Source organism: Triturus cristatus, chromosome 5_1, assembly GCF_964204655.1.
Source record: "Triturus cristatus chromosome 5_1, aTriCri1.1, whole genome shotgun sequence".
Classification (NCBI taxonomy): domain Eukaryota; kingdom Metazoa; phylum Chordata; class Amphibia; order Caudata; family Salamandridae; genus Triturus; species Triturus cristatus.
In genome coordinates, this window is record NC_140587.1 from 367521522 (window position 1) to 367536075 (window position 14554).

Sequence of the window (14554 nt, forward strand, 5' to 3'; positions counted from 1 at the left end):
CGTATTAGCCACTCATGATAAGGTAATGACTTAATTTTTGAAGTGTGTGTTGGGGGCACACATTCTAGGTAGCTGACTATTGTTTAACTGGTGTATTTTAGTTTTTTTAATTCATCCTTCATTAATACACGTATCCATAAAGTCACTATAACCTTTGTATTTCCCGATGAATATCTATATTTATATACATATTTGATTTACAGGGGCAATACTTCCCACCACTGTTGTGAACTAATCTAAAGTTTATGACTATCAATGATGATCTCACAAGGAAGAATAAAGCATTTCCAACTATAATATTTTTGCTGGCTAAGCCAGGAGGAGTATGCCCCCAAACTGGCTTAACCCATCCATTTCACAGGATTCAAGCTGCACCTGATTGACAAGTTCAAAAAGGCTAAAATGTGTGTGGGATCTGTTTTGTGGGCCCCTCAGTGGTGACGTGGCCTCACATTTAGGTCATGACTGACCCTTTCGAGACAGGGCCTAGACTGAATTTGTTGGTTTGGACATGTCTGTCATGAAACTGACATGCTACAAGATTATAGAATGTCACTAACTCAGACTAATAAACAGTGGGCCGGAATAATTGAGGCATTTTATACCATCAAGTTTTACCTATTGAAGCTTGTTTCTCCAAGTGAGAGAGGTACACCCATGCATGGCTCCAGAACATGCTTCAGTGTAGGACTTATCTTGCATCTTACTAGGAGGCCCACAAGGTTGGAATGTCTTTGGTATTATATGGTTTCCATTTCAAGCAGGATTTAGACTAGATTTTTGGGTAGACTGTCACTTTACGCCAGCGGCAGGATTGCTTTTATATGGTTGGTTGTTGCTTGTGATGGCACAGGCAAGTTAAACCAAATCAGTGGAATAGGGCACATCCATATAGTTAGCAATGCCTGAGATTGAATAAAACATGTTGTAGTCCACATACACAGTGGTGAGGATGCATGCACAGACACCCAAGATAGATGTGCCATAGAACTCAACCTGCATCCCAATGTTGAGGCCCGACTAAGCAAAAATATATATGGATTGAATGTGGCCCAACAGGTCAGGCTGAACTTTTTATCATGTTACAGAAAAACAAAGAACATGAACAGTAATGTAGTGAGAGTTATTAATACCAGTTGTAGCATGTCCAACTGTGACTTTCTGTTGTCTAAGTGGAGCGCCCTGATTAGAAGATGTATGATCTCAAGATGAGGATCACAAGTTCAATGTGTCCTAGCAAACAAACGGCATTGCACCAATGAGGCACACCAAGGCTATAACAAGCATGTGGATAGGAAAGTTGTGTGGCAGTGTGGTCTTCACTGACTGTTTTGTGGTGAAGCAAGACTTATTTGCATTTGGTTGGTCACTGTCTGTAATGACACATCTAAAATAAAAGTTTTGGAACAGCATGAGTGAAGAGTAATTACCAGTGGTTCAAATTGTTTCAAAAATTTCCAACTATCAATTTATGGTTGTCTCACTAAAAATGACAAGATGTGGGACTGAGACAATAATGCGAAAGGACTTAAACGGGACCTCCATGATAAAGTTCATCAAGCGCTAGACATATTTTGATTGTCTCCTGTTGAAATGAAGCGGGCTAGTAGTTTGCATGGAGCTGTTCCAATTTGGGCATGGACTTCATATTCCGGGGATTGATTCCTGACTGGCCCTCTCATTCTCCATCATTTGGTTCATTTTGGGATTAAGAAGATATTGGAAGAGAAGAGGAGACACTGACGTTAATTCATCTGTGGAATTCTGAGTTGAGATGATGTTTAATGCTCTTCAGGAGTATTACAGCTCTGACTTGCAAAGGAAGGAAGCAGAAAAAGATCAGCAAATGTTTTATTTTCTTGCTCTTTTATGGCTCATGCACATGAAGAAGGTATTGTAGTTCAACTATTGGTTTGCAGGGAATAGAGAGTTTGTGCATTTTTCTTGAGCACCTATTTTGTTCATCACCTACAACTATCCTTCAATTGTCTTTAAGAAAATATTCATTTATTCTCAGGTGCTGCCATCCATGTTACATCACTGAAGTCATCTGGATTGTGAAAAATCTAAGCATTACAATTAGAACTAGTGTAGCAAATGAGCCACACCCATTCAGAAAGATAGTGATAAGGGAGCTGTATGGTGCTGGTGGTGCATTTTACAGCATGTTTTACCAAATATATTACTAAAGCATGTTATGTTCACACACTCACCTTTATAAAAAGGTTATTTTCCATTTAAATGGTATTGAACCTGTCATGTTTGGTGTGGTCTTTCCCCAACTGTTTTGCCTTCTGCCCCCCTGTTTACTGGATTTAGATGTTGTTGGCATTAGGACTCCATGATCTTTATGACTGCTAATCGTTGTTAAAGTGCTTGCCCCCTCTCCCTGAAACATGGTAAAATTGGCCTATACCTGATTTGCATGTTTAATTTGTTTCCCTGGGGATCATAATAACGGTGTCCCACCTGCTTACAAGCATAGCAGGTCATGGGGCCCCTTGGAACAGGTTTACCTGTCGGGGCCTCTGGCTTCTTTACAGGGGGAGGCTGGGAACCCTTCCCTTGGTTCCCATGGGGATTCCAATGCACCTCCAATTAACCCTTCCCTTGGTTCCCTTGAAGGATTCCAATGCACCACCATGTGCACCCCCTCGTCAGGTGACGAATGTAGCCCTGGGAGGGAATGAGATGGGTGCCCCCGGTAGGTGGGGTCACGCAGAAATGTCCCTGGTCTCTTTAGGAGACGTGGAAATGGTCCCTCCAACCCCTCTGCCTAATAACACAAAAAAATATAGGCAGTGGGTGACCATTAAGGGCCATAGGGTGGAAGCTCTCAGAGACACCGGAGCAAGTGTGACAGCTGTCAAGTGTCACTTGGTGTCCAGAGAGCAGGTGGTCCCTCATGCCTTCTGCCCCGTTGTAGCTGCTGACAACTCACAGAGTCAGTGTGAGGTAGCTCAAGTTCCTTTTGAGTGGGGGGGGGTCTCAGGTACTCTTCAGGTTGCTGTGAGGCCCGCCATGCCTGTTGATTGTCTCCTGGGCAATGATTTGGAGGACTCCCCTTGGGCTAAGGTGGAGAGAAAATCGCATCTGGAAATGTTGGGTCTGCCTGAGTGGGTGTGTGCGACCACCCGGTCCATGTCAGTGAGTAAGGGTGTTGATGGGGCCCTGGAGCCTGAAAGTATGGCCCAGGTCCCAACCGTGAAGAGAAGAGGCAGGGGGCGCGGGAAACCGTCCCCCATCGTTCCCGCGGTCCAGGAGGGAGCAGACCCTGAGGGGGATGCCCTGGAACCGACAGGAGAACAAGTGGCCGAACTGGGAGACCTGCCCGAGCTGACTCATTGGCAGCAGGATGGTGGTCCCTCCAGGGAGGAATTTTGTGCTGAACAGAAAGTGTGCCCTTCTCTTGTGGGTATGAGGCAGCAGGCCTCAGCCCAAACGACAGGTGATCAGTCAGGATCACATTGGATTTACTGGGAGAACGACCTCCTGTATAGCGAGCCTAAGGCTGCTGAGCCTGGGTCAGCCCGTGTGCTGGTGGTACCCCAGCGCTTCAGAGCCTTCCTACTGGGGTTGGCTCATGACGTTCCGTTAGCTGGACATCTGGGGCAGGACAAGACCTATGACAGGCTTGTCACCCATTTCTATTGGCCCCAGATGAGAAGGGATTCAGATATCCATTGTAGGACCTGTCAAACTTGCCAGGCAAGTGGGAAAAGTGGGCGGAAGCAGAAGGCTCCCCTCCAACCTTTTCCCGTTGTCAGTACCCCCTTTGAGCGAGTGGGAATTGACATTGTGGGGCCACTGGACCCCAAGACAGCCCTGGGCAACAGGTTTATCCTGGTCTTGGTGGACCATGCCACCCGGTACCCGGAAGCCATCCCTCTCCGCACAGTGACGGCCCCCGTGGTGGGACGGGCACTGATGGGTGTTTTCTCCCGCATGGGGTTCCCCAGAGAGGTGGTGTCAGACCGGGGCACCAACTTCATTTCGAATGATATGAAGTCTCTGTGGAAGGAGTGTGGGGTAACCTACAAGTTTACCACTCCTTACCACACTCAAGGTAATGGGCTGGTTGAGAGATTCAACCGGACCCTAAAAGGCATGATCATGGGTCTTGAAGAACCAATGAGGCGTAAATGGGACGTCCTCTTGCCATGCCTGCTGTTTGCTTACCGTGAGGTGCCACAGAAGTCTCTAGGGTTCAGCCCATTGAGCTCTTGTATGGTCACCCGGTAAGATGACCTTTGAGTCTGGTTAAAGAAGGCTGGGAGCAATCTCCCAGGAAACCTCCCCAGGATGTATATAGCTACATGCTGGCCTTTAGGAACCAGACTCGGCGCTTCAGAGATCTTGCTCAGGCAAATCTGGAGGCCAGCCAGGAAGAGATGAAGCGGTGGTACGATCAGAATGCCACTCTGGTTGAGCTTCAACCTGGTCAGAAAGTTTGGGTCATGGCCCCTGTGGAACCTTGTGCGCTCAAGGACAGGCTGGACTGGACCATTTGAGGTTGTGGAGAAAAAGAGCGATGTCACCTACTTGGTGGACTTGAAGTCTCCCAGGAACCCCTTGCGGGTCCTGCATGTCAACCGGTTAAAGCCCCCCTTAGAAAGGTCCGAAGTGGGCATGCTCCTAGCCACAGATGCTGGAATGGAGGAGGAGAGTGAGCCTCTTCCTGACCTCCTGTGTGCAAAAGAGCAAGATGAGTCAGTGGATGGTGTTGTCCTCTCTGACACACTGACCCCTGAGCAGCAGCAAGATTGTCGCCATCTGTTGGTACAATTCCCTGATCTGTTCTCCTTAATCCCTGGTGTCACTCAGTGGTGTGTCCATGATGTGGACACTGGGGACAGCACTCCTGTGAGGCACAAGGCCTACAGGGTGACTGAAAAGGTCAGAGCATATATCAAGGAGGAGGTCTCCAAGATGTTTGCCTTAGGGGTGGTTGAGTCCTCTAGCAGTCCTTGGGCCAGCCCAGTGGTCTTGGTCCCAAAGGCTGCAGCGCCTGGTGCTTCACCAGAACTTCGGTTCTGTGTGGATTACCGAGGACTCAATTCGGTCACCAAGACTGACGCGCACCCCATCCCCAGAGCTGATGAGCTCATCGATCGGTTGGGGGCTGCCCGGTACCTTAGTACGTTTGATCTAACTTCTGGGTACTGGCAGATCGCCTTGACTGATGGGGCAAAAGAGAGGTCTGCATTCTCCACACCAGATGGGCACTACCAGTTCCGTGTGATGCCCTTTGGGATGAAGAATGCCCCTGCCACATTCCAGAGGTTGGTTAACCAGGTATTGGCCGGGCTGGAAGATTTCAGCGCCGCCTACCTGGATGATATAGCAGTGTTCAGCGCCAGCTGGGAGGAACACTTGCGCCACCTCCAGGAAGTGTTGTTGGCCCTGCGCAGAGCAGGCCTCACAATCAAGGCCAGTAAGTGCCAGATTGGGCAGGGTTCAGTGGTGTACTTAGGGCACCAAGTAGGGAGCGGCAAGGTGGCCCCCCTGCAACCCAGGATAGATACCATCCTGGCTTGGGAACCGCCCAAAACCCAGACTCAGGTGAGAGCCTTCTTGGGTCTCACGGGTTACTACAGGAGGTTTGTCAAGGGGTATGGCAACATTGTGCACCCCTTGACCTCGCTGACTTCCAGGAAGCAGCCGAGACTTGTGATCTGGACTGACGCCTGTCAGAACGCCTTTGACACCCTGAAAACTGCAATGTGTACAGCACCGGTCCTCCAGGCACCCGACTTTTCAAAAGAATTCATTGTCCAGACAGACGCTTCAGAGCATGGTGTGGGGGCTGTTCTAGCACAGATGAATGAGGAGGGCCGAGACTTACCTGTAGCCTTCATCAGCCGGAGGTTACTTCCCAGGGAACAAAGGTGGAGTGCGATAGAGCGTGAGGCATTTGCTGTGGTCTGGGAGCTGAAGAAGCTAAGACCCTACCTGTTTGGGACTCACTTCCGGGTTCAGACAGACCACAGGCCCCTCAGATGGTTAATGCAGATGAGGGGTGAGAACCCAAAGCTGTTGAGGTGGTCCATTTCCCTACAGGGGATGGACTTTACGGTGGAACACCGCCCTGGTACAGATCACGCCAATGCTGATGGTCTGTCCAGATTTTTCTGCCTTAGTGATGAGGACTCTCTGGGTGAAGGGTAGTTCTCCCCACATTTCAGCTGGAGGGGACACGTGTTAGACCTGGCATCATTGGCATGAGTCTCTCCTCCATTTTTTTTCTGTTTGCCTCCTCTGTTTACGATGTTTTTGCTGGATTATTGCTTTGGGCACTGTGCCACTGCTGATCAGTGCCACAGTGCAAGTGCTCTCTATGTTAAATTGTTACATTGATTGGTGTTACCATGATTGGCTTGGTTGACTTACTGTCAGACCCTAGTCTAGTGCACTGTGCGTGCCAAGGGCGTGTAAGTTAACTGCTGCTGGTGGGCTTGCAGCACTGGTTGTGCCACCCACAGAAGCAACTTGTAAAATGTGTCTCAGGCCTGCCACCGCAGTGCCTGCGTGCAGTCCCTGACTGCCATGTCGACTTGGCAAGGAAACCTACTTGCCAGTCTCTAAACCTTCACTTTGCCACATTTCAGACACCTCTATGGTAGGCCCTAGGGCAGGGTGCATTGTTGGTAAAAGGTAGGTCATGCCCTGATGTGTGTGGCATGACCTAATAGTGAATTACAGCCATTTTCGTTTTTCACTATTGAAGGGCTACCTGCCTCCAATAGGCCAGACTGGGCAGACTGATTATTAACTCCATTATAATCTATCTGACTCAGGGAGCATGGTAGCAGGTCGAGTTTAGTATCCCTGAACTCAGAATTTAATAACACACCCTTTAGGATGGAGGGTTTTTAGATTCTGTGTTTGAAAATAGCCCTTTTAGAAAGTGGCTATTTTCTTGTCCAACTATCCACCGGTCTCTGCTGGTTTGGTGTGTGTGTCAGGGGCTGGGTGGCTCCAGAGGTCTGAATGAGTCAGTGTGGGGTGAATGAGGCATTTACACATAGAGTGAGGGAAGAGTAGCCTGCCCTGCCTGACACAATACTGGCTCCACCTCCTGCTGGGCGACTGATAGCCCTGCTCCTGCCAGTGACAATACTGGCTCCGCCTCCTGCTGGGCGGCTGAGGACTCTGCCCTGCTCAGTGAATAGGCCGGGTGCCTCTGCCTGGCAACACCCACAACGAACCTGAGATGGGGGGAATTTCCCTGCTTGGACAAAGGGAACAAAGGAGAAAAGGGGTATAAGAGAAGGACCCCTGAACCAAAGACTCAGATCACTTCTGACAAGGAAACCTGTACCAAGGACAAGAAGCCTGCTGATCTAAGGACTTGCCTCCCCTTTCTGCCAGAGTGCTGTTTTGCTGTGGAGGAACCTGAAAGCTGCTTCTTTATTTTTGCCAAGGAACAAGGAGAGAGGAACTTGGTGTGTACTCTCTGAACACTTGCTAGGAAATCTCCAAGGACTGGAAGAGTGCCAGTCTCCTGTTGAAGTCACAGGGCCAAAGGACTTCACCATCTACTGAATTGCTGAATTGCTGGAAAGTGTTGTTTCCAGTACACAAGGGAAAATCTGCAGTCTCGACGCCGCCGACGCCGCCGAATCCAGCTCGACATCGTGAGTAACGGCTCCAGTGTCCCGAGCCTTCGACGCCGGCCGCCGGGCCCGATCGACGCCAGCAGCAACACCAGTAAGCAGTGGGTATCGGCCCCGGCTCCCAGTGACCCCGTCTCGACGCCGGTATCCACGCCAGTGAGGAGTGAGTATCGGCTCCACCTCCAAGCGACCCCGTCCCGACGCCGCTGCTGATCGCATCGACTCAACGCCCTTCTCGACGCCGTGAACGCTGCTCCGGCCCGACATCCCTCGATGCCGCTGCGGATCGACCCGAATCCGAGGCACGATCGACGCCGACCTCGACGCCGACATCTCGACGCCGTGGATCATCGTTTTCTTCATTTCTCAAGGTACTGTACTTGTGGGGTCTGTTGCAACTCCAGGCTGGACGTAGCGCTCCTCGCGGTCGACGCCGAACCTTGGGAATCCTGTAGACTCGACGTCGGGTGACTCCTGTGGGGGTCACATTGTTGCCAAAGAACTGTGTTTCAGAAGAATACTCAATTTTGTTGCTAAAGAACAATTTGCCAAGAAGAAACCTTACTTGAACTATTATTTTTCCTTCCAAAGAGTATTTATTAAGACTGTGGTATATTTTTGTCGTTATTTGGTCTTGTGCTAAGCCTTATATAAAAATCCTATTTTTATAATAACTTCTGTGTCGTGTCCATCTGTAGTGTATTCACTTTATTACTGTATGTGGTCATAAATGCTTAACACACTGCCTCTGAGATAAGCCTGTCTGCTCTGCCAAGCTACCAAGGGGGTAGCAGGGGTTATCTGAGTGTGTAATCCCCTTGCCCTGACTAGAGTTGGTAGGTCCCTATTTGTCAGAAGTGTATACCTCTGCCAACTAGAGACCGCCGGTTCTAACAAACACTCAATGTGCCACCCATTAAAGTATCACTTTAGGACCTGTCTGAGGCCTGCCACTGCAGCCTGTGTGCAGTTTTAAACTGCCAATGCGACAGGGCAAAATAATGCTTTTGTTGAGTCTCCACTTTTTCTTCTTGATGCTACAGTAGGGCATCCTAAGTATCTATAAATGTATAATTGCTTGTTAACTGAAATCCCTTGTTAGCACTTTGACCTGATAACCTTCATTACCCAAGCCCACAAGGGTAGATTTGGTTGCCCTAATTTTAAAAATACTTTTAGAAATTCAGCATTTTCCTGTCCATTTGGGGCCTGCAACCCATGTTCTGGGTCACATGACTGAGAATAACTTTGCAGTTGCCTTCGTGCATTCCTCCCAGAAAGTGAGAAGAAGGGGGAGTAGGTGTTGGCATGATGGGCCATCCTACCAGGATGGGTGGGGCTGAGCTGTTCCCTGCTCGCTTACATTTCAAAGAGCTGCCTCCAGCACACCCACAAAGAAACTGTACACTAGTCTTTTGTCAGCCTGGAGTGCTTGGAGACCCAGCAGGAGAAGGAAGGACCTTTCCATAATCAGATGTGAGGGAAGCATAGAGGTTTCCCCCACTTCAAAGGATAGTACCAGGTATAAATATTGGACCCTCAAACCACCTCTTCAGTAGACATCTGTGGAGGACATCAGAGGGACAGCCCTGGACCCACAAACGACTGCCCTGTTGCTTGAGGTCTGCCTTCTCCCTCAGAGGATGGCCCTGCTGCTAACAGATGATTGCCCTTCTGCTTGAGGCATGCCTTAATGCTCGAACCTGGAACTACCAGGTTGACTTCAAGGGCTAGTTGGCTGGCTTCCTGTATGAGCTGCATGGACATAACAAGCTGCAGAGGAGTTGAACCCTGCAATTGGCCACTGCTGGAGTAAGTCCTTCACCCAAATGGTGCCACTCCAGTCTTGGAACACTGGTAGTGGTGCTAAAAGTTGGGACTTAGAAAATTTTTCACCAAAATGTGTAAGACTGGGACCTACCTGCTCATCGATCCACCCGAGATGCATCGCTGATCGCCTGACTCTGTGAAAGATTCTGCTATGTTCGTTTCTGCAGCAGCAAATACTGTTTACCTTGACCTCTCACTGAAGGTCTCCGGCCTCGTGGAGCCATCAAGCACTACAGTCTGCAACTTTGTCCCATTGGAGATTTTTGACTTCCAAAAATGTGGCAAAGCCCCTTGGTAAAAACGTCACTGTGACTCCATCCAATGGCTGTCCGATGTCGACTCTTCCTCTTTAAATTCCACCGGCGGCCTTGCCCCACTGAACTTTACTTTCTCTGGATTCTTTTTACAAAGATTCTTCAAGGGCGCTGATTTAGATCTCAACGGACAGGTTACTCCATCAAAATGGTGATGGATCTCCCGTTCGACGAAATATAGATCCCATTGTATCCTATGAGATTTATATTTCAGCGGAAGGGATATCCGTCCCCATTGTGACAGAGTAACCTGTCTGCCAAAATCTAATTCTGGCCCTAATTCCAAAGGTAAGCTGAGACTGGGCCCAATCCACCTCATATAGCCAAACCATGCTCCACTGCGGTTGACCTTAGAATTTGACTTTGCCCCGGTGTCGCGCGACCCGATACTTGTATTTGGATGCTATTTTTCACTTAAAACTTAAAAAATTCATAACTCTGGTTTTCTTGATTGGATTTTGTTCATTAGGTGTAATAATCTTTATTAAAATTGACTCTATTTTTCTCAATTGGTTTGGGATTTTTCTTGTGTAGTGGTTTCATTGTATTAGTGTTTGTGTGCTGCATAAATACTTACCACAAGGCCTCTAAGGTAACTCTGACTGCTTTTGTGCAAAGCTACAAGAAGGTTATGCACAGGTTAATTTAGTGACTTTTGTGGTTCACACTAAGGATTGTGGTTGTTACTTGAGAAGGGTCCTCACCCCTCTCAATCAAAAATTGATTACAAATGGTTACTAAATGTGCACATACACTATATATTATATAGCACACAAATGATAATGTGTGTAAAACGGAGTTCAGGGAATATTTATCATTTGCACATCACCAAGTGAAATGTCTTGATTTCTTTTTATGCTATTATGCTATTAAAATCTTTGTTTCCATCACATTTCAGAAATAAAAATGTGCTTTATTTGTACTTTCCTTCTATAGCCATAGAGGGCTATACCGGCCATTAAAGGCCCGATCCAGCGTCGGCCTTTAACAAGGGAGCGGGACTTTAATGGACGGTATAGCTCAGCTATGGAGGGCTATAAGGCTATTAGAACATTCCACCATTAGAGGGCAGAATGTTCTAACAAATAAAACAAAGGCCTCACGGAGCCTGAGGGGATTGAAATCCCGTCGGGCCCCATATGACCTTTGTTCACAGCAGTGAACTACAACATTACAATTTTGGAGTTCCGGGCTTCTAACTGCCATTAGAAGCACTCCATTGTTTTCAATGGAGCTCCCAAGATTCCAATGCACTAATTTCTATTTTATTTTGAAAAACAGCTCATTTACAGTTAATTCAATGTTGTGTTTTAGAAGAAAATGAGAAAAAATTGAGATCCTACAGCCTTTCCTTTCATACTCCCTGTACCCCAGCAAGATCGCTTCACAAAATACTCCCACTTTGCCTCCCAAGAAAAGTAAACACTAATCTCCATGCTAAAATAACAAGCAATTTACAGACATCTTTATTGCCCATTCATCTTCTGAACTCAGGTATTATTATTTTGGAGGTCCTTGCACCCCAACTTCCAGTTCTTATGACAACATGAGAACAAAATACGCGGCAGTGTTGTTTCATATAAGTACCTATTTGTATTATTACTTAATCTTCGTTCATGCACGTTGCCTCTTTCGGGAACACATTTACATACAAATAAAACATTAACACAGTACAGGTCGTCTCACCTTGATTGCTACTGTTTTGGTTGACCTTGCATGGCTAGTTGCAGAGGGTGTGTAAATGATGGAGAAAATTCCCATTCCGTTGTCCACGAGGTTCACGTTGTCTATCTGCACACTCTGTGTGGTCTGTAAGGCAGCATTTCATATAAGAAATTAGACAAGAGGCAAGGTATATGCGAAAATAGAGGGCAATAACTTGGCAGCTGTTATGCTCACCCAGTTCACCTCTCTCCCTCTTACTCTTAACAGGCACTGCATGGCCTCCGGCTTTACACACGAGGATCTGGGACTTTAATATGATCCTCAGAGCACACACACATCTTTGTAACCTAACTGATCCGTCTTGTACAGTCACAGCACACTGCAGGAACCAGCCAGCACATTCCACAAACCAACCCAAAACTACGATTCATAGGAGCAATTACGTCATCAAAGGAGAAGCCAGAACAGGAATGTATTTTAATCAAGTGGGAACAATACAGATGCGACCTCCATGCTTAAAAAGTAGCATCCAATGTTGGTTGTCGTGTGGCATCCAGTTGTGGTTGTGGTGTAGCATTCAGTTGCGATTGTGGTACCAGCGTGCAAAGCTCTAAGGCCTCAGCTGGCATGGAAACTCAAGTCAAAAGAAGCCCTGAGTACTTCAGGAGTAACTTACATCTACTCGTACCCCAGTGTTTGGAAATCAGGCCCACCACATGGGGGACAACGAGTTACCCCCCCCCCCCCAATGGATGCAATGGACAATGTGTGACCACAAATCTGGAATCAATGTCTGCTTTCCACTGGACCACATGTGATAGTACACAAATGCCTCCTTTTCCTTGATCAAAACAGGTGCGAGCACCTTAAACTGCATCTGTTCAGAAAGTGAGATGAATGAAACTCCTCTTGAATATGATTTAATACACTATGGGGGTGCTCGATCTACAAAAAGAATATAGGCCCTGGATATGGGGACCTGCCGTTTCATTCACGAACGTCATTGCTGTCACATAGGGAGCGGCAATTCACGAATGTATATAGTTTGTGTTTAAAAACTATAATTTCTAGTTAATGCCAGTCAATGTAGTCATTCTGTCTAATGTACTAGAGTGAAGCACTCCCATGTGTAAAAGAAATATACTGTTTTCGAGTCGATGTCATACTTTTCCATTACGTTGTACTGTTTATATGCCAAATATTCTGATGGCCTGACTCAAGCTCCTAGTGAAAAGCCATGCCCATTGCACTCTCTGCATTTGCTGACTTGACCTCCTCTTGACACACTCGGACGGCTCCAGATCTCGAACTTTCTTCCAGGGAGTAAGATAATTTATCACTGGCGTATGGGGCTCCGGGTATGTGCTCAGGGACTAGCTCCTGATGTCACATTTGTTTTTCTGGTGCACATCCGTCAAGACCACGTAGGCCGAACCCACCTACAGCAAGCCTCCCTCTGATACACTGTGTACCTAGGAAGCTAGGACTGCAACCCTGGATGGGGGAAATAGCACCCCCTGCAGGGCAGTTGACACCACACAGCACGGATGGTTATAGACATTAAAGAGGAGCACCCAGGCCATCTTCAGAGCGCCAGGCTGTTGGGAGAACTAGACCGGGGTAAGATGATGGCGGTACTTGAGTGGGGTTTGTGTACAAATCTCTATATTGATTTGTAAAAGTTCAATTCTGCTTCTCTTTGCTTTAATGATCATTTAGAAACAATTTAGACTGCTCTTAAATGTTTCTAAATTAATTCCTCCATGTATATGCTGTGTTAGGTTTGCATTTAATGCTGGCCACGTGGCTACTCTGCACCCATGTCAGGCTATCGTTGCCATTCTCAGGGCCCAGACAGACACTCCAGGAAACCAGTTAAAGGCCAATACATTATGGTGAAACAGTGAGTTTCCGTGTCTGATTAAGAAAATGATTGAAAATGCTGTGTGTACTGATATTATTCTCATTCCACAGGCCATGAAGAGGCTTCTAGGCAGGTATTAGGCTCCAGGACAATACTCAGCTCCTGTCTAGCCCACTCCATTTACATTTGTTCTTGACGTCTAGACTCAAGCAGATTTGAGACATGAGTGACACATATTTAGATGAGAGTCACTAGATTCTGGAGGAGAAAATTAATCAGAAATGCTGTAACTTTCCTCCTCACACCAGTTATAAAAGGGGCTCCTGTACAAAATCCACAATTTCTGCAGGATCTACGTGGATTTTAAAATTTTTTACTGGCTTTTCTATAATTAATCTGTGCACTGTGATACTGGCATTCAGTGCCACAGCGTGTGTGCTCTGCCCCTAAAACTGTGCTGTAAAAGTGGTTTCAATTAATAGGCTTACTTTACTTTTAATGAGGTCCAGGGTAGATGGAATAGTCAGGGTAGCCAGTGAACTGAGAAAGGAAGAACTGAAACAGGAAGTGAAAACTTCGTGAGAATGCAGTCCGGATTCAGTGTAGGAAATGACCCTCCCTCCTGGCTAGCATACAGGGAAAGACTGACACTTAACCACCATCTTGCCACAATTGTCCTACACCTGGAAAGACTACATCTTGAAGAAAGACGTTGCTGAATGGAAGCTGGGGGGAAGAAGACTGAAAGAGTCTTACTCCTGCTGGCACTAAGGGAACAGAGCAGCTCTCTAAAGGTCAAGTGCTTGGCTTCCTGTTACCTGCAACAGGAACACAAAAAGCAGATGAACTCTTGACTCCAATAAGTCTCAGCTGGCCACTGTGGAATAGACTGTGAAGAAGCTCTGGTTTGAAAGAGGCCTAGCACCTAGATTCCTGTCTTGAAAGCATGAGAGCTACAGGAATGCCTATAAGGAACTATATCAGTAGTTGGGAGATTTGGGACTCAGTAGTTTTTCCACCTTTTGAGAAAGAGTCTCTTTTTGTGTGGTCACCCCCATTTTTTGTACTGATGCTGCAGGGTTTCAACTCAGCACACTGGGGCATGCTTTCCAGTCCCCAGTGCAAGTGCTACGATCCACAAAACATAATACAATTGGCTAATTTCCTGTTTTCATGTTTATCTTCCCTAGAAGGTCATAGCACATGGTGCAGTAACTATACCAATTGCACAGGAGATAAATGCCAACTGTGGTCTGTAGTATCTA

General features: G+C 47.1%; 1 protein-coding gene across 1 annotated transcript in view; it reads right to left on the bottom strand.

Moving 5' to 3' along the window:
- The window catches only part of LOC146830898 (fibrocystin-L-like), a 1500901-nt gene that overhangs the window by 211743 nt on the left and 1274604 nt on the right, over window positions 1–14554 (bottom strand). Inside the window, exon 69 of the mRNA XM_085605087.1 lies at window positions 11447–11569. Coding sequence (XP_085461213.1) covers window positions 11447–11569 — 123 coding nt within the window. The remainder of the gene's footprint in view (window positions 1–11446; window positions 11570–14554) is intronic.